Source organism: Macrobrachium nipponense, chromosome 9 (genome assembly GCF_015104395.2).
Source record: "Macrobrachium nipponense isolate FS-2020 chromosome 9, ASM1510439v2, whole genome shotgun sequence".
Lineage (NCBI taxonomy): Eukaryota > Metazoa > Arthropoda > Malacostraca > Decapoda > Palaemonidae > Macrobrachium > Macrobrachium nipponense.
In genome coordinates, this window is record NC_061110.1 from 11688069 (window position 1) to 11709175 (window position 21107).

At 37.9% G+C, this 21107-nt stretch overlaps 1 protein-coding gene across 4 annotated transcripts in view; it reads left to right on the forward strand.

The window, feature by feature from the left end:
• Positions 1-20820, forward strand: part of LOC135218393 (ectonucleoside triphosphate diphosphohydrolase 5-like) — a 68679-nt gene extending 47859 nt beyond the window's left edge. For all 4 annotated transcript variants that reach the window (XM_064254689.1, XM_064254688.1, XM_064254686.1 and 1 more), the window contains 8 exons: positions 739-850; positions 1831-1999; positions 2133-2273; positions 3638-3758; positions 5349-5433; positions 5794-5850; positions 5993-6099; positions 13893-20820. In XM_064254689.1, coding sequence (XP_064110759.1) covers positions 739-850; positions 1831-1999; positions 2133-2273; positions 3638-3758; positions 5349-5433; positions 5794-5850; positions 5993-6099; positions 13893-13970 — 870 coding nt within the window. In that variant the 3' untranslated portion in view covers positions 13971-20820. The remainder of the gene's footprint in view (positions 1-738; positions 851-1830; positions 2000-2132; positions 2274-3637; positions 3759-5348; positions 5434-5793; positions 5851-5992; positions 6100-13892) is intronic.
• Positions 20821-21107: the final 287 nt, after the last annotated feature.

A 21107-nucleotide genomic window follows, 5' to 3' on the forward strand; every position in this document is an offset into this window, starting at 1 on the left:
GGCCCCAAGCTCCAGCCCCTTTCATTCATTTTATTGTACCTCCATTCATATTCTCTTTCTTCCTGTTACATCTTTCAGTTTCCATTTCAGCACTGAATGACCTCATAGGTAGGTCCCAGCTCTTGGCCTTTGGCTTAAATTCTATATTCTATTCTATTCACTTTTCAGACTGGTGTTTTTATCAGATGTTCATTTTAAGACCATTCCACCCTGGGATTAAAATTAAAGAAGACATTTGTATGTGTAGATGTGTGGGTAGGTGTATGTATTTAAAAAGAATGGATGAAGTGTATCATATGTTTGAGTTTATAATGTGTCACATGTATGAAATTAGAATAGGCTCATTTATTTATCAATTCATACGTTTTTATCTGTGCTTTATTTGTCATCTAGTTATACGCTAGGTCCTTGATCTAGTGAATAACATAGCACTTTACTAAATGAAAGCCACTTCAGCAGTAAATTTATCCTGAATTTTTCTAAATCAGGAAGGTAATCACTAACAATCGCAAAACTTACGGGTAGTTGGCAAAACGATCATCAGTTTAGTGAAGTCTTCCAGAAATTTTGCTTGCTCCCCACACACTTAAATCGGTGAAAACATGTCATACAATCAATATACTGTAGGATATCCTCCATTAAGAAGTGACCTTATTTTTAATTCTGAAATTCGGGAAATATCACTTTGTACTTAGATATTAATTTAATTTTTACAAAAGTTTAAAATTCTTCTTTCAGGTTCGAAAATTACTGGGTGGATCAGGATTCCATACTACGGACAACTCTGTCGGTATAATGGATGGTCGAGATGAAGGAATTTTCTCCTGGTTTACTGTTAATTATCTTATGGGTAGGTTCTTGGAGTTCGTATCCCAAGTTGACAAATTTGTGCTACATTATCAGACTGTTGATTTTGATTTACAGTTGTTTGTCATTTTCAGATCCTTTATTATGAATTGATCATTGCCATTTTGTCAACCTTTCTTCACTTTTTTCAATCTCAAGGAAAAATTTAATTCTTGGATTTACTGGATGATGTTTTCATACAATCAACTTACCTGTCAGATATATACTTAGCTAAGACTCCGTTGTCAGCTAAGTATATATCTGCCAGGTAAGTATGTATGAAACTTTATTGTATCATAATATAATTTTTAATCACATTTAACACTAAATAGTTGAAAATAAATAGTAATAAATTATTAAGGTACCAGTAATACCATCCCAAATTATTATTCAAGAGATGCCTTAACCATAGTATGATCAGAAAATATGACATCAAGAAATGGAGGGCAGCAGTAGAGGTATGTAGTGTGACCACGTAAGGGATAAGGTGAAATGATGCACAAATGGTAGTTGAAAAGATGAAGAAAATCTTCAAGGATTGGTGTAGTACAGGCAGGGAAGAAGATAGAGATGTATACAGGGAGAAGAAGAGAAATGAGGCTAAAAGAATTTTTTTTCTCTCCAAGTTTTTTTTTTTTTTTTTTTTTATGATACCTTTAACATTTTATGATGAATTCTCTTGTCCTTACATAGTGTGGCAATGTCTCATCTGATTAAAGGTAGCAGCCCATTTTCTGTATGTACGTGTGGTGTTAGTGAATCCAACGGTTCAGAGATAAACTTAAAAATTATCATTTAGTTCTACTGTTTCTGGATATCATTACATATTCTCTAACAGTATATGTTTTATTGAATATTCATTTCTGGAAAGTGCATCCTGTAAGAGTGGCATTATTAAGTAATGTGATTGTATCTATTTTAGCTCATCAGTACTTTTCAGTTCATTTTTGTTTGACTCAGTGGTGTGGATTTTTTAACTTTCAGATCGTGTAGGTGGTGATGCCAAGGAAACATTAGTGGCTCTTGACTTAGGAGGTGGTTCTACTCAGATAACATTTGTCCCTGTAGAGAGTGACACATTGATGAGCACTCCAGAAGACTACCTCACCTCTATCTCTCTGCTTCATAGGGAACTGAAGCTCTATACACATAGGTAGTGAAGTGTACATAATATTTCTATAGCATCCGACCTGTTCCTTTGTTTCATGCTGATATTGTGATAAAAAGTCACTGTTTTATATTGTTAATCTGTATAGTAGAGTTGAAATAGGATCTTTATTTCACAGCTATCTCGGTTTGGGACTTATGGCTGCCCGTCAGGCTGTGCTCCTGAAGCATCGGGGAGAAGACGGAATCATTCGTTCTCCTTGCATTAACCCCATTATAGATCATCAGTGGAATTATGGTGGCAACACATACACTGTAAGGTAATTATTACTGTATACCCTAGTTTTTTCTTTTTTTTGCAAATTATATGTATAAAATGTATTGGACATAAAACAATACCAAAAAAAGCCCACCTCAGTCACTGTACAGTCAACTTACTGTCAACTTGTGTGAATCCATGCACAACCAAAAGCACAAAAGAGTAATACCTTTGAATTAACACTGAACCATGTTGAAATTTACTGTGTAGACTACATGAAAATTGCTATGAAATGCCCAGCAAGAATTTACAGAAGTAACTCTGATCCAGAGTGCTGGTGCTGCTTCTAAGCTTAATTAGTAGTCAGGGTTGCTGCTTTTAATGAGCCACCTCCAGCTATTGCTTTAGTTGGTAATTTATTCATTTGACACCTGTTTGATAGCTCAAAGGCAAAAGCAAATTATAGAAAAATATGTAATCCCAAATCTATACAAGGCCAGAGTTAGCCCATTATGTTGGTAACTTATCAGTGCAAAAAACAAAATAGCACTAGCACTATCTGAGGTACAGGTAGTGTCATCTTTTTAAAGATTGAAGACAAAGTACTTTAAATAATTATCCTTTTCAACTATCTTCCAGAATGGTAACAAAAACCCTGTAGTCAGCTTGTAGTTATCTTAATCATTGGTAGCATTATCCAAAGGCGATAAGGTGAAATAAATGTTTTGGGTGATCTTGAAATCCCCTTGGATAAATAGATGGTGTAGGCACTCTTGAATATTCCTAGAACGATTGGTAAAAATCTCAGAAATCCAGCGAGCTGTTTACAGCGTCGTGGACTCATTGGTTGATTGAAAAGTGAAGCAGTTAGTCATTGTGGACCCAGGCTCATATGCAGGCCTACCACTGCTCTTTTGGTGTTAGTTTAGATAAATACTTTTTAGTGTTTGTGGAGATTTAAGGTCTATGTATGTGGGCTAATTATGAATATGGGTTTGTGATGAAAGTCATTGGTTTTATTAAACAGAAACGTCAGTCATATTCTATTTACATATATTTCATATATCAGTCAAGTTCTTTTCAAGTTCTTATATAACTTATTTACCATGATTATTCTCATAACTGTATTATTGTAGAATTACTTTTGGTATTTACCTAGCCAATTTAACCTATTACAGTACTATATTCTTTGCTGTCATAATTGTTAACTTTGAATGGTGTTGAAGCCTGAATAATGTTAAAAACTTATATCTTGCTTGTTGTTTGTATGTTAAAATTTAACAGTTTGATGGTTATTCTTGCTGTTTCATTCATGATGCCAATAGTCATATCTACTAATTGTTTGATGTGGCCCACACAGTAGTATCTGAATGTCATGTGAATATTGATAATGCAGAATCATCAGAAACTTTTTCTTATATTCAGAGGTCCTGAACAAGCCAAATACCAAGAAATCAGAGGCCAGGCTGGTCGTCTGAGTGAAAACCGTCCTGTTGCAGATCATACAACCTGCCTCAAAACTTGTGTTGAAGTTATAAAAGATCAGGTAAGTTGCCAGGTGGTTTTCTAACTTAAGAGGGAATGTCATGTGATTGGCTTGATGTGTTTTATTCCATATGTTTTGATATTGAAATTCAATTAAAGAACTTCAGAACAACTCACTTTACCATATATCCAACTTGAGTTACAAGTTGTTATAGTGTTATAGAATCTTCAATGACAGTATTTTCCTCATGTATAGTCAGAAAGAAGGTTAGGCTTATGTCTCCTTCATTTGAATAAACAGCATTTGTTTCCATTCTTTGCAGAAATAATATGGTTTGTATCGTGTCTGCTTCAATGTCTGTGTAAGTTAAAAACCTATGGAAAGCACATTAATATTTGCTAAGTAAAATAGAGTCATTTAATGATGATAGAAACGTTTTCCCTCTAGGGATGTATACTTAGCATACCTTTTGTGGTAAGAGCTCATACAGAATTGGAATGGCTGTAATCTCATACATTCCTGTTGTCTTTGCGGGAAATTGGATGTCACTTCATCCCATGTTGTCTTTTAAAAAAAGAGGAAAAACATCTTATAATGATCATTAGGAATGAAATGTATGAGTATTAAAATCAGAAGGAAGATGGGTGCAAGAAACAATTGCATGGCGACTGAATCTTCTGGTACATTCCCATGTTACGCTTCCCTTCAAATGACAGGACTGCTAATCCTGTCAAGTTCTGAAACACTCGCCCAGATTATCAAAATTCCAAGAGGGTGTTAAAATAAACTGGACCCTGAACAGTCCTCAATCCTCCCCCATGTCTGTTATCAAGCTCAGTTGTTTTCAAAGGTATATGCCTGTGACCTGGAGCGTGTGTACATTTTTGTGTATTTTATGTACTGGGTTAAACATTTAGAAGTGTTAGTTTTACCAGTATGGAAGTGGTGCTAGTTTATATGGCACTAGTTTAAATTTGATCTCCCTTTAAATTTGAGGAAAGATAACAAAGGCCTCCATCAGTGTCCATCTCTTCTCCTATCATATTTTACATAATAACATTCTTATCAATGGTCTGATATCAGTGGTGCCTGGACAATAGCTTTCATTTGCCATGATTTTGATTGGTTGTGAAGATCCCCCAGGTTTTGAAGGCGATTCTTCTTGGAAGTTAATGAATTTTGTGGCATAATAGGGATCCTTAATATTCTTTTGCATACACGATTTTTAAACAATATCAGTGATATTTTGTAGGTTGCTTGTACTACAACACATTACGTATCCTGGTTTACAGTTGTTTTTAAGGGATATACATTTCTTGATATTTGTTGTAAGAGCTGGCTTTCAAGAATTTTTATTGCAAAGTGATTTTCATGTAACTTTTTTTTTTACACAGATTTTATGTAACTTGATAACCATGTAAAGTGAATAATTGTGAACTCCTGCCACCCATAGGAGTGATACCTGTAATTGTCAGTGCAAGAATTCATGCACTAGGTGATACAGCACTCATATGTTGTGGTCTTTTCTTTATGTAAAATTATAACCTTTTGCAGTGAAGACTGCTCTTAGCACCACCTATTTTCACAGTAATTTTCAGAGTTGGCAAATAATTGCTAATTATTTTGAGATATTTTTTGTTATTGTTACAGGTTCATGCTCCTTCAGAATTGAGAACGAGAGATGTCATAGCTTTCAGCTATTTCTTTGACAGAGCAACAGAAAGAGGACTGATTGGTAAGTAGCCATCTTCTCGTGGTTACAGCTCTTACTTGCTGTTATATGGAACTGTAACACAAAATATTCATTAGAATTGTTATAGAGGTTTGCCTTTAAATTTAAGATGCACAGAAATATATGTATAGTTTTAAAAGTTATTTAATAATAATGTCCCTTGGAAGTTTGAATCAAGTGTGCTCTTCAATTGCTTTTTCTGTCAAGTCAATTTAATTTGAGGGAAACGACTCTTTGTCCAGTTGTCATATTAATAGAGAGGGAAGAGTGTTACTTCTGCATGTTTGTCTGGATCATATTTTGTCTACAGGTTTTTTCTTTCCCTCACCAACACTAATCTTCAACCATTCTCTCTCCTTGTAGATCCTTTCACTGGTGGAACCATCACTGTCCAAGAGTTTCTGCAAGCTGCTGTACAAAGTAAGTTTTGAAGTTATGTTGTAGTTAACTTTAAAAGAATTACATATTCAAATTAGGCAGTCATCTGTGAATGTTACTACTGTGATATGTGACAAGAAAAGCAGCATGAGGTTGTTTACAAAGGTTTTTCTTTCTTCAACAGCTTGTAATATTCCAAATGCTGAACAGCCAATGGCATGTTTAGATCTCACATACATTGGAGCATTCCTCACCAGTGGTTATGGCCTGAAGGGTGACAATACAATTAAGGTACAGTTGGCATAACTATTTTTCTTTCTTGTTAGTTTGTCATTTATTATACAGTCCATCTTTGTTCCAGGCTCCTGCTACGCAAGCGCATAGGTTAGATGGTACGTGGTCAGCGCTAGGCCTACCAGGCGTACCAACCTTGGATGGTCTGCTTGCGCATTAATATGGACGTCCAACGGTTCCAGCAGGGTCCGGCAGCGCTGAATGTTCCTCATCCCCCGGGCTTGCAATTTATGGGAATTAATGCCGCTGCTTCTCCATCCCACTCAGTATTTACAGCGATGCAGAACGTGGGAGGTAATTTGGCAGCAAACGTGCGGTTACCAGCAGAAACCTCTCAGTCTCTCCCTACGAGAGCGATGACGTCACACATACGTCACACTCTGAGATGGCAGGCGTGATGACGTCACAGACCGATTCTCGGCCTTTTTTCGCTGCACCCAGACGCTAATACGCCTTCTGATCCGTCAATGCAAACTGTAATGCAGAAGTTACAGGATATAGAGGAGAGAATGAATAAGAGAGACAAAAAGAAAAAGTGTGATTCGCCTTCTTCGTCTTCTTCCTCTAGTTCGGCGTCATCGCTAAGTCCGATAACGTCACGGCGAGCGCCAGTCAAGCGTTGGAGGAGGATTCGGGAGTTCCTAGCGGATCCTCGGGCCAAGAGGAGAAGAATCAATTCTTCCTCTCCTTCGGACGAAGACTGTCATTTCCAAGTCAGCAAGAAGGTCGGAAAATCAGTGGCTATTAAGCACAAGGTTGCCAGACGAAGCCGTTCGCAAGAGTCCGAACAAGCGAGAGAGGTGACGGCCGGCGAGCTAGCGGCCGAGGCGGAGTTGCCAGTTCGGATCGCAAAAACTGCGATACCTCTGGTAAAATCGACGTTGGCGGCGAAAGGTGCAGCAGAGGATGGAATGCAGATCCCAGTTTCGCCCGTAAGGCCGTTCAAAATACGTACGAAGGACGATAAGGCTCCTATTAAAAGTACAAAAAATAGAGAGTTGGCAACCTCGGCGGATACGTTCGTGGAAGGCAGTGTCCGTCTGGATAGAAGGCCGAGGCCGGGCTCGCCGACGCTCGAAAACGATGCCAATGCTAATAAAGACGAACTTACCTCTGTCTTAAGGGAGCCTTCATCTTGGAGATCTAGACGAGATTCCTCGCTCTAGATCCGTGAGCAGTGAAAGAGTGAGACGTTCTCGTTCCCCTGCTGACTATCTGGGATCGAGCCAACAGCGGCCAGCAAAGATCAAAGAGGCCGCGGCCGTAGGGGCAGGCGGCCGTGGAATTCCGGGCCGTCTGTCAGAAGATAGGGGCGAGACAACATCTCTCGTGACGGAGAGTGGTACACTAGAGCCGGAGGAAGGAGAAAACCAAGAGTTTCTGGCCTCGTATGCAGAGGTTATTGATTTGATTCGTCAATTCAATAGCCTTTCGGAGAAGACAGAAACACCGGCCAGTATGCTTCCTCCTGGAATTGACATGGCGTTTGGACTAAAGAGGGATACCAGGTGTCGTATGAATTGCCTTGTTCGAGTCATGCGGAATCGGTCTTGCAACACGTAAACGCAAAGATTGCAGGGAGGGATAATTCCTTAAGATCTAATAGATCATTTAAATTTATTCCCCCTCCAATGATAAAGCAAAGGAAATATTATACGACACCGAAGGTCCCTTTGCTGTCTAGACAAATGAACCCTAATGTTGTAAGGTTAAGGCCTGGATTAACCTTGGATCAGGTTTAAAATGGAGTGCCCTTCGATGACGTACCAAGAGGCTGCCACGTTAGAAGCAACAGCTTCTTCTGTCTTTCAGGCTGCGTCCTGGTTAGACCTTTGGTCAACAGCAGTGGCGAAAATTGCATCCTCGGAAGCAACAAGGAAAGTAGTAGATGAACCATTGTTCATTAGATTACTACAGTCAGGGTCCAAGGCGATTGCGTACCTGACAAACGTAAGTGCCAATGTTTGGGCAAATATCCTGCTATGAGGAGAGATGCAGCATTGGCTAGACTAAGCCGCAATGTGGATTTGGATTCCCTGTTAGCAATGAGGAATGGGGATATCTTGGAATCGCAACTACTGTTGCCAGAGGTCATACTGGAAGAAGCGATAGATAGAAGAAGGATGGACACTAACGATAGGTTGGTGCAACAGGCAGTTAGGAAAACCTCTAACAGTCAAACTATTCCTTTGGAGGGAAGACAACAGCAGATGTCTCGAAAGAAACCAGTGAGACATAGCATCCCTAATAGAGTCACAAGACCCTCTTCCCCAAAGAGGATAATCATCGGCCCTTTCACAATAGAAACAACAGAGGAAGGGGCAATAGGGGAAGGGGGAGAGGCTCAAGAAGATAGGATGGGCGCCTCCCATCACTCGGCCACACCAGTGGGGGGTTGCCTGGCAAATCACTGGAAGGTGTGGCAGGAACTAGGGGCAGAGCAGTGGGTGGTGGATGTTCTCAGGATCGGGTATTTGATTCCGTTCGAGGTAACCCCGCCCCTGACAGATCAACCATTACCCCACGTCACTTATGCCCACAAATCTCAGAAGGCCACTATTCTGCAGGACGAAGTGAAGAAGATGATGGAAAAAGGAGCTGTGCAACAAGTATGCAGTCCGACAAAAGGCTTCTACAGCAGGATTTTCCTGGTACCCAAGCCAACGGGGAGTGGAGGACAGTAATAGACCTGTCAACGCTGAATCTGTTTATAAGGAAAACCAGTTTCAAGATGGAAACTCCGAAAACGGTTCTACAAGCAGTCAGAATCGGAGACTTTATGCTGACAGTCGATCTAAAGGACGCATACTTTCAGATACCAGTCCATCAGTCTTCAAGGAAATTTCTCCGCTTCAGTCTTGCAGGGAAAGCTTTCGAGTTCAAGGTCCTGTGCTTCGGATTGACAACGTCTCCTCAAGTTTTTACAAGAGTGTTCACCCTCGTGTCGGCATGGGCGCACGCTCAGGGGATCAGGCTGATAAGATATCTGGACGATTGGCTGGTGATAGCAAAGTCCAGGGAGAAATTACTCAGGGACAGGGCGGCCCTCCTGCAGCTTTGTCACAGCCTAGGTATTGTGGTGAATCAGCAGAAGTCGCAGCTGGATCCAAGTCAAGCGTTTGGAATATCTGGGGATGGTGATAGACACAACACAAGCCAAAGTATTCCCGACAGACCAAAGAGTACAGAAATGCAAACAAGTGGTGAATGCCTTTCTGGGAAAGCAGACACAGCCAGCAAGACAGTGGCAGGTGGTGCTGGGAATCCTAACCTCCCTGGAGAAGCTAGTACCACAAGGAAGGCTACACCTTCGGTCCCTACAATGGAGGATGAAGGAGTTTTGGTCACCAACAGTAGATCACCCGTACGAGCAAATTCCCTTGTCGGCAGAAGTGAGGAAAGACTTGCTGTGGTGGGTGGACGACGACAATCTGACAGTGGGTGTCCCCCTTCAACAATCCTCCCCAGACCTCTTGCTGTTCTCGGATGCATCACTAGAAGGCTGGGGAGCCCATATGGAGGAGTTGATGGTGTCAGCAAAATGGAGTTGCAAGGACAGAGAACTCCATATAAACGTGCTGGAGTTGAAAGCAGCTTTCCTGGCTCTACAAGAATTCAGGGAGAGAGTAAAGGGACACTCGGTGGTATTGATGTCAGACAACACCACAGTAGTAGCTTATATAAACAAGCAAGGAGGCCTAGTTTCTCGGCAGTTACATGTGATGACAGTTCAACTTCACCAGTGGGCTATAGAGAACCTGGTAGACATCAAGGCCAGGTATATTCCGGGAAAAAGAAACATAGTGGCCGACAAGTTGAGCCGCAGGATCAGATTCTGGGAACGGAGTGGTCCCTACACCAACAGGTAGTGGACAGGATGCTCATGTTGTGGGAAGGACCGATCATAGACCTATTCGCAACCAGGTACAACAAAAAGTTGGAAGTGTATTGTTCAGTAGTCCCGGACGCAGAGGCAGCAGCAGAAGATGCGCTACAACACCCCTGGGACAATCTGGACGTGTACGCATTTCCTCCATTTTGTCTAATCCGTCAGGTTCTGAACAGGGTAATGCGGTCTCAGAAACCTCAAGATGACCCTGGTAGCCCCGTTATGGCCGAAAGCAGAGTGGTTTCCAGACCTACTGATAACTCCTAGTAGATGTGGCCAAGAGAGTTACCTCCATGGAGCAACCTTCTGTGTCAGCCTCACGTGGAGAGGTACCACCAGTCGGTGAAGTCCCCTATCGCTTCACGGGTGGAGACTGTCAAGTATCTCCTCCGAGAGCGAGGGTTTTCGCAGAAAGCAGCAACTCAGATGGCAGTAATATCAGAAAATCATCTGCGACAGTATACCCAAGGGAAGTGTCAGCATACTGTGATTGGTGTCGTAGGGGGAACGTGTCTCCACTCGGTACCACTATTCAGCAGTTAGCAGACTTTCTGATATATCTCAGAACAGAAAAACATATGTTCTGTCTGCAGTGAAGGGGTACAGGGCTGCTCTAGCCTCAGTCTTACGAATGAAAGGAGTGGACATATCGTCTTCATGGGAGTTGGCCACTGCTGATGAGGAGCTTTGAACAGTCATGCCCACCAAAGGAGCTAAAAACCCCAGATTGGGATCTGACCAAGGTACTGAGTAGTCTGACAAAACCCCCTTACGAACACTAAGGCAGTCCACGGATAGGAGCCTGACCCTGAAGACAGTCTTCTTATTGGCCCTGGCTTCAACCAAAAGGGTGGGGGAGCTACATGGCCTCTCATATCTCATAAAGCACTCGAGAGGTTGGAGATCAATGGTGTGTGAGTTTGTCCCAGAATTCGTGGCAAAGACCCAAAATCCAACAATAGTAGACAGCAGATTCGACTCCTTTACCATACCTTCCTTGGCAGACTTTGTAGACAACGCCAAAGCTGAAATGCTCCTGTGCCCCGTCAGGGCACTAAGGGAGTACTTAAAGAGAACAAGGCACCTCAGGCCGGGGTGCCAGAGGTTGTTCGTAAGTACAGGACGGAACAAGAAGGAAGTGTCCAAGAATACAATATCATTTTGGCTAAGGGAGACAATCAGAAATGCTTATACTGCAGAAGACAGAGGGTCAGATAGCCAGGTGGGAGCTAGAGCTCATGACATCAGGGGTGTGAGTGCTTCCTAGCATTTAAGAAGAACATGTCTGTGGATAAAATTCTGAAAGCTGGCGTGTGGAAGCGCCAAACAACTTTCACCTCATTTTATTTGAAGATGTTGCCATAGACAGATCCTTGGACACCTTTTCCTTGGGTCCAGTGGTGGCGGCCCAACAAGTGATATAGTTCTATCCAGTGCCCCTGGCGGGTCAGTTTGCGTCTAGTCTAAGATGAAGGTATGAAAGTAGAATGAATGGGATACTGGTCTTTTTTTTTCTTTACTACTTTCTTCCTTCTACTCCTTTAACTACGGGCAATATGAAGGAGAGTACCGTCATGTGCTGGAACGGACTAGATGCAGGTGAGATGGTCAGCCATACTGTGAAAGGCTATCTTAGCTGATGATATACTTTTCAGTAGCAACACACCCCTCTGGATAATAAGGAAAGAGGGGTGAAGGTGGATCCAGTCGCAAGGGACAAGAGTAAACAGTAGAATGGTATCTACACCCGTGGAGTGGGAGGAAACCAATAGATCCGCTTATATCTTTGGTCCTAGGTTCATTGTCCATTATCTCTAGAATTTCCCTATATATTCGGAAATGGATGAGGTGGCAAACTTCCAGTCAGTTGTAGAGACTTACCTCCCTCCAATAGTAAGTCTATCCTAATGTTAAGACCGAAGGTTGTTTCGTGTATGAACAAATACCAAATTTGTAACTAATTTGTATTTTTCATAACTAACAAACCTGAGGTCTTAACAGTTAAAAAAGGCCCACCTCGAACCACCCCTCTAGCAGTCTAAAAACTGGGTTAGAAATATAACTGATGGGTCACAGGTAGCCGTGGGCATTCTGGGTATACATGCCCCGTGACCTGGTATAGATGCCATTAGTCCCTGGATCTCACAAGTGTAATTTTAATTCTACCGGTTTCCAGCTTGGCGCTAGTAAATCCTAATGTTAAGACCTCAGGTTTGTTAGTTTATGAAAAATACAAATTAGTTACAAATTTGTGGTATTTTGTCACAAACCCATAACTTTCTGATTAGCTCTTTCATGCTTCAGTTCTATGTAAAGCAAATTACCCTCAGCTGTTAATACTGAACATGTTTGGTTCCATTTCTGGGTCTGAAGAAGCTCTTTTGTGTTGTTATTTGTGCATCTGTATTTGTTTATAATGGAGAAATCCCAACTTTTTAATTTTAGCTGTGCATACAGGAGAAATAGGAGGGAAGCTAAAAGCAAGATGGCATTGGTAAAGAAGTTTAGAGAAATTTAATCAGAATTGCATCATAACAGAGGCAAAAGAGAAAATATTTATGATTATTAGGTGACAGAGGAAAGATGTCAAAGCTGTAAGTGGGGCAAAATATATAAAAGATGAATATGCGTAGGTTAAAATGGAACATAAAAACACTAGAAGAATGATAGAGCCATACTTTATCTACTAAATGAATACAATGAACATTAATTAAGAGGAAGCTGGCTTGATAGAAGGACCAATAGAGAGCATAACAGATGAAGAGGTTAAAAGGGTTAAAAGGGTCCATGGAAAGATCAGCACTGAGCCATGTGCTGTTTATCATAGTATTGGAAGAAGCTACAAATAGATTGCAAAAAAGGGGGTCCGATAGCTTATGGTGACTGAAAAGGACTCAAAGGAAAAAGTTTATAATCAAGAAAGGGACTTTTTGTCTTTTGTGCAAAAGGTGTGGAAGGGAAACCAACTGTAGAGAGAGAGAGAAAGAGAGAGAGAGAATGAAATAATAACTATATACATGACTAATTATTAGTTCATTTATTTAAGGTCCTTCATAAACATCTTACAAATATAGGGGTCCAAATGGTACATTCCCAGACAAAGATTTAGGTTTGTACCAAATGTGATATATGGGTTTGCAACAGATGGTCAAGATTACAAAAAAATAAATGGAATAAGAGATATTCAGTGTCACGTATTACAAAAGCAGAAGAAGAAAGTCGAGAACCCATTAAGATAGGCAGGTCTTAGAAGAGGTAGAGCATTTATGTTTAGCATAGGGACACATTGAACTTTGAAATGGGAGTGAGAGAGCAGTTGGAGAATACCTTCAGCTTAGGTGAAACTTAAGAGAGATTACCAGACAGCTGGTAAATAAAAATATCTCAAAAGGAGAAAGAGTAAAGGCAAATAATTGGTACCTAAAACTTGTACTATTTTGCCATAAGATTTATGGCTAGAGTATGGGGTAAGATTGTTTTATGAATAAGGAATTGTTGGAATTAATTTGGAATGAAGAGATTGGAAATTGAGTTTTCAAATATAGAGATGGTTTGAACATTTGATGAGAGGGGATATGGAATAATTTCTTTATGCTAAGTATGTAATTTAATTTACGTAAAGTAGACATTTTTATCAAAGAAAATTCAAGTGGCTGTTGTAAAAGTTTTTGCATAGTGTATATTTCTATATTAGAGTGTTGACTTTTTGACATGACACCAGTTTTTCAGGACAATATACATGTTCTGTTATACATAAAAAAAAAGTTTTCCAATGATTATACATTTTTAACTGTATTTGCACATTTCACATTTGACCAGTTGTATAAGCTGAGAGCCCAATTATTTAGTTAAAGTTGTGAAAAAGCATGTATTAATAAAGCATGTGTTCTCTCTTTTGCAGTTATATAAGAAGATTGATGGGTACGAAATAAGCTGGGGGCTTGGCCTAGCATTCCATGTCATAAACAATGGAATCTAGGTGGCTGATTTCTTCAAAGGTGGTTTGAAAGGTTGAGGTTGTTTATGTTGGTATACTGTTAGGAAATGGTATGAAGTCATATCACTGATAATCCAAGTGGAATGGTGTATACAGATCTGTGATCTAATTATCAAATTGATAACTAAGGGGCATCTTTTTTTTTTTTTTTTTTTTTTTTTGTTTTTTTTTTTTTTTTTTTTTTTTTTTTCTCTCAATTTCCGGTGATGATTGAATTGTACCTTGAATTTTGTCTTGCGTGTACTGCTTGCGATTCTCAGCTTCTTATCAAATGCCATTGTCATGGAAGTAAGTGGCATTTTTTACATAAGTTATAAAAAAAAATTTCCTATGTGCATATTTTAATTTTTATATACAGTGGTACCTCGTTTGTTGAACGTTTATGTCAAACAGTCTGTTCACGAATGAAATTTTCAAGAAAATTTTGTATTGTTTGTCGAACAAATGCTCGTCCTTCGAACTGAGTGATTATCTTGTTTATACTTGTATTTGACGGTCTACTGCGCCCTACAAAAAAAACTGTATTAACATGTTTTTTCATTTACAATATATAATTTAATGATAACCTTATTTGACAGAATAAATAAAGACTAAACAAGGGAGCCTTGATATGTAGAGGAGAGAAGGAGAAGCGAGAATTAAAGTATTACTCTGAGTTAAAATATTACTGTATGTATGGTAAAGCAATAACAATTCACATAAAAAAGTGAATTTCACACATTTAACATAATGATAACATATGAAAACAATCAAATGCAATACACAAACAATAAAAAGTCTTAATTGAGCCAGTGTTTGATGTGTCAAGTTAGATGGCATAGTTTAATCATATTCAGCAAAATAGTAAATGAAAGAACAAACCATTTCACTATAAAATTTAGCATAAATGATTGACAAAATTATTTGTTATTGTGGTGATGCACAGCTAACTTGAGATAGAGGGAGGGAGAGTTTATATTTTTGAGGAATAATGAATGAATGATTTTTAGTTATCATGCATTGTGGTATTGTTGAGGAGAGAAGAAGAGACTGTAAAATCTTTACTATAATATGTACGTAAAAGCAGTGATGTTATGTAACAATTCAGTTAAAAAAATAAAATGTTATATTTCACAATGAATTTAGCATAATGATAAAAATGAAAATCAAAGGCAATACAGAAAAAAAAATAACGCTTACTCAAGCCAGTGCTTGGTGCTCTTGAGTGAGACGATAGAGAGGAGCTGGGATGATTATTCGCCCAAGTCACTTCTTTTCATTACGGTAAAATATCTATCAAGTGACAATTGCTTTTTATGATTTTTTACCACTGTAAAAGTAATTCAGCTCCATAATAAACACACTGGCGCCACATTCAGCTTCTGTGTGCATTTGATTGTTTGTTTAAACAGCTTCCTTTTGAAAAGTTATTTAATCTCCCTTTCCTTTTCTTGCATGTTTTACTTATTACTTATTTGTTTGCAAAATCCTCATGTTTATTATAAATTCTGCCATTTGCTAACAGTAAGTTGATGTATTGTGGCATAATTAATCGCTTTCATGCACATAAGATCCAAGTGTAAACACATCAACAATCATACTCGCTGATTACTCTCTCTCAGACAGTCGGACACACACACACTATAGATTCCTTTGATTATCCTTTTTAAAATGTTAATAAAATTGATATTATCAACCCTTGCGTACTGTGACCTTTTCGGTTTCCTCAAAGGCTTCCTGTCTTTCCTCCCTCCATCCCCCAGCCGGCCGTGCACCATTTTCATAAATCGTTCATGGAAACAAAATTTTTTCGAAAATTTTACTTCATGTAACATTGTTTTATTACTTTTACTCTTAATTTAACTTTTGAACACATTGATAATAGAAAAAATGTGAAAAGGGGGACTTTTTGGGTTGTCAGGAACAAATTATCCTGATTCCCTTTATTTCTAATGGGGATATTTGTTTCATATTTCGAACAAATTGTATTTTGAAGAGCCTTCTGGAACAGATTAAGTTTGAAGTCCGAGGTACTACTGAATTTCTTTGAATTTCTTTTTTTTATGTTTGAGACCAGGGAAATATAATGTATAAAAAATTGTATTTCTGTAGGTTAACATATAAAAAACAAAATGGACTAACTAAGGCGCTGTCACACTAGCGAATTTTCCGTTGACTTTTTCTGAGTTTGTCGTCGACTTTCCAAAGAAGTCGACGTCATTCCGTACTCTTGTTGTCAAACACGTTCTTCTTTGTACCGTGGTTGTCGTCGTCAAAACGTAAACAAACCATTTGAGCTGTGACTTCCCGGAATGATAAAACAACTATGCTTTATAACACAAAGCAACTAGTGGGTCGTGCTTGCATGTGTTTAATGATGCTACATAGAATAATGAAAAAAAAAAAGTCTGGGTTCGGTCCTGGTTAACAAGACGTGAAAAGTTTTATTTTAAAAAATAAGCTAGAGCTAGCCTAGATAGGCTATTCCTAACCTTGTTTACAGAACCACAGTCAGACTGTACTAGAAATTAAGCTAGAGAAACACTGCAAAAATTTTAAAGATTTTTGTTTATATTTGCTAATGCAAAAAAAAAAAAAATGAGAGCAGACCTAGGCTATATAACAATCTGATATTCAAGATATAGCATGCTTATCGGCATAAAGATCTGCAAGTTCAGGAAAGTTTTCCGAGAGTCGCATGGTGATCTCTTGGTAATTTTTTTTTCATTTAAGGCCCTTTTTCATAAAACTACCATGATTATGGTCCCATAAGCATCGTCTCTCCCCCATATCTTTGACCAAAAACTGTTCTGGCAATCTTGCATCTGATGACTTGAAATGTGCGCTCTCCGAGATATAACTAAACAATAAAGTCGACGGTAGCGATGGATTGAATTCGATCGGTACAGTTTTCAAAAATCGTGACGACGACACCAGAAAGTCGTCGTCAAAACTTGAAAAGTCGACGTCAAATTCAAAAGGCAATGGAAATTTCGCTAGTGTGACACTGCCTTTAGAGTGAGGTTGAAGAAGTATGTGAAATATTGTTGCCCTTTTTGTGTTTTAACAAATACTTGGACGTTGTGAATCTGATTTTGGCAAACATCTTAATTTTAAACACCACCTATTTTGTGTAAGTATGCCTCATGTACAATATACCTCATTGTTCAAGTATAATGTGGAAGGTCATTTTACAGACTCAGATAGGTTAGGTTTGGCAAAGTGGTAACATTTAAAGTCGGTGTCACACAGACTTGTATTTTTTGTACCATTTGATATCTTTCTGGACTTTTTTTTAATGATTTAAGTCATGCTTGTACATCACTTTGCTCTTGATGTATGCATCTTTGTTATTGATGAATGATCATTTGGCATCCATGAATAGTAGTGCATGATGTACTTCATTAATGTGCAGTTCGTACAATGAAAGTATGATTAGCCTGTACTAGAGAGATTTTGAGAACAAGCTTCCACAATTATGTTATTAAAACGGTTGAAATTACTTTCACAGTTGGATGAGGGATAATGCCCATCAAGTTTTAAAGCTATATAAACTGAAAATTTGCTGATGCCCATCTCATAAAACACAATATTCAAGTTGATACATGGATGAAAGTAATGGTATAAAGTTTTTAATTTAGTAAATGGACCCAGGACTTAGTCCTTAAAATAAAAAATCTTGAAGTACACTGTTTGTGAGACACTGACTGAATCATCTACTTAATTGTATCTTGCTAAAAAGATGCCACATTGAATTCCAAGGTGATCTCAAGCAGTGTTTTATGTGCTTAAGCAACCTTCAACCTTCAAGGGTAATGATCAGATTTACTTGATTGGGAGTTTAAACAATTTATTATTAATGATAATAGTACTTGATTTGGGTACACTTGACAAACCTGATCTGGTGAATATCTGTAGAAACTGATCTGTGAATATCTGTAGAAACTGCCAACGTTACCAGAATTGTATTTAGTTAGGTTTGGTATTTGAGTTTATGTTTAGGTGGGGTTTACACAATTTCTGGAAATAGTTTCCTAGAAAGTTTTTTCATTTTGCAAATGACCTTGAGAATCAAATGATTGTTGGTTGTATAATTTCTTGTTGATAATGTAAAGGTTTTATCATGTATTTGTTGCATCTTTTTGAGCTGTATGTGGTATATTGTTGACTAGGTTGATAAGCAAGCATTGATATATATTTATTACAAATTACATCAAGTTTTTAGTTACCAATACCTTAAATGATGTTGAAGCAAGTTGTAATGAATATGGCTGTTCTTGATATGTGATGTGCAGTGGTATGCTTTTTCAGAACTGAGAAATATTTTCAATCAAAAAGAGAAAGGGAACATTTATGTCAAATTGTTGAAATTTGAGGTTGGTATAAATTTTTTAATTGTTTGCTTAATCAAATTTTTAATTAGAGTAAAATGTTAAGAATATATTGTACTTTTTATGCAATACTTGTTACTGTTGATATCAAAAGAATGCGGCATGTAGTTTGTGGTAATGGACTAAGTGGATTAGTATTGCATATTGAAATACAAATGTATGGTGGAGATTTGTGTACATACTCATGGCAGTTTATGTGCAATGGCCACAACTTGTGCAATGTAAACTATTTTTTTAATATGGTTTTACCTGCCAGTGCTACTGGCAGTATTAGTTCTTATGTATTAGATGTCTTAATTTTTACTAATTATTTCATATTTCATTTAGTCAGCTAAAGTTAGTTAGTGGCTTTTAGTTATTCAAGTACTTCATTGGGGTAACCGAAGTTAACACGTATTGCTCCTCACACAAGTAGAAAATCATGTTTCCATTCTTTTGTATTCTGTTTCTGTATTATTTTTGAGCAGTTGTAGCAATGGGGATTGGTTGATAGTTAGGTATTCATGTACTGTGGTATGGCATCCATTGCTTGTACAGTATACTACCTATGTAACTTGTCTTGTCCTCCAAGAGCTTGGTGAGGCAGTACCTTGCAATGATTTACTAGGGATATAAAGAGATTTTCTCTTATAATTGTCTCCTGTGAATTGAGTAATTTTATTTAGAAAACACATAATTATGCTTTCGTCCAAGATTTTTTATATGGAGTACAAAGTCGTGTTTTTTAGGGAATTCTTGTAAATATTCTGGTCTCCTGGTCACTTGCTTGTGGTTCGTGAAGCACTCTATGTCATGATAACATTTTAAACTGTGGTGTTGTAAATATAAATTTATATAAGAGTGATTCTACAATTTATAATTAATGATGTAGGAATGATGTTTTGACTTGAGAATGCCTTTAAAATTTTAAGAGATGCTGCTGGACGAAAGGCTGAAAAAACTGGTTGAAATCTGTAATTGTTAGTTTGGCTTCATAGCAGAAGCAGTCTGTGAAGCAACTTCTATAGGATAGAAGCATAACTGAAGATCTAGAGTAAAGGCAGTGGCAGATATATCTGAAGAATTTGAGGTAGATGCTGTTGTTATTAAAGGTCAGCCATGAGCTTTTGGGGTTTATTATAGTAATAAAGAAAGCTACACAAAAGTGCAGAAATGCAGGCCCTCGGCTCTGTTATATGAAGGTAATCTAGTGTTAAGAGCAGAATCTCATGAATTTGTGGTAATGCTTTAAAAGGTTGAAGAGTGGATTGTAGGCAAGGACTGAAAATCTGCAAAAGCAATTACCTATGTATGTGGTGGTGGAGACTGGAAAGGATTCAAAGGAGAAAAGTAAAGTCAGGAAAGTGTCAAGTGGTTAAGGCAGAGGGACAGGTTTTAGGTAGAACATTTCTGCTACTTCGAGGACATGCTAGACTCTGAACAGGGATTGCATGGATAATGTGGAAGGATAGTTAGGTTATCTAACAGTTATGACTGGCAAAAAGTTATTTAAATTACAAATTTAGTTGCAAAAGATGTGATGTCCAGCAGCTGGAATATAGCCAGGATATATGATTTAGAAATCGAGGAAAAGTTGGTCAAAAGCAGTAAGTAGGTAAGGAAGTATGAGGATTAAACCCTGTAATAAGGCCTAGGAAACCATGCAAAAAGTTTTTATGTAAAGACTAGACATGTAGGCATCTCAAGCATAGGAGAATGGAGTGAAGGCATTTCACATGCAACTCTGTAAAGGGAAAAGATGATGCAAAGATTTTTTATTGGCAATTTAGATTCTTCAGTTTTAATTCTAACACAGACTTAAAAGTTCACTCTTTACAGTTAATTTACTTCCTGTTTTTGTTTGACCATTTAGTGGAATTTTTAAAAAGTTCTTATACATAATTAACTTTTATATAAACCACAGCCTTTCAGAATGTAATAATTTTAGTATGATTTGAGTGACTACAAACCATGGATTCTTCACCATTAGAGGAATTATTGCACAGAATGGGACTGGGGAAGTGACCAGAGAAAATAATTTTAATGTACGAACAAAACTGACCATCATTAAGAGAATTCATATGCAAGTGGTTTCCATTTGTCTTGATCACTTCTAGCCTAAGCATATAAATAACCTCCTTACTGTACCATTCAGGTCTTTCTTTTTCTGTTGTGGAAAAATATATGTTGGTGATATTGCATTCAAGCATTCAAGTTTCATGCAACTTGGTACGTCTTTAGTTCTCCATCTCAGTTTTGAAAGTGTTCCCTTTTGACAATTAGGGTGCTAATTTAATGAGGCCTATTAATGTAACTACCCAAATATTTTTATTCTTTTAGGGAATCCTTATGTCATGTAACTTTGGTATAGTGATCACTTACCAATACAGAAATTATTTTCTGTAATTTCCATATTAAATGTATGGTTTATTAGTAATTTTTTATCAATAAAAAATTTCTTTCACTTGAAATGAAGCCTTTAACTGAGAATTTTCTATTTTTCCAAACTTGAATGTAAGAGTTTGGTACTAGGGTTCAATGATTTTTGCAACTATTGAATGTAAAATTTTAAATTACTGAATTATTTTCATACATCAGTCCTGAAGAGCTGAAGAGGACCAAAATTATCAGCTGAAGCAATCCAGTTAAATTAATGTATTTTTGAACAGAAAATACCTTTCACTTTTTCAAGGTATTTCTGTTTGTGAAGAAAATTGTAATACACGAATAAAACAATTCGGAAAAGTAAAAATTACTAAGGTTTTCAAAT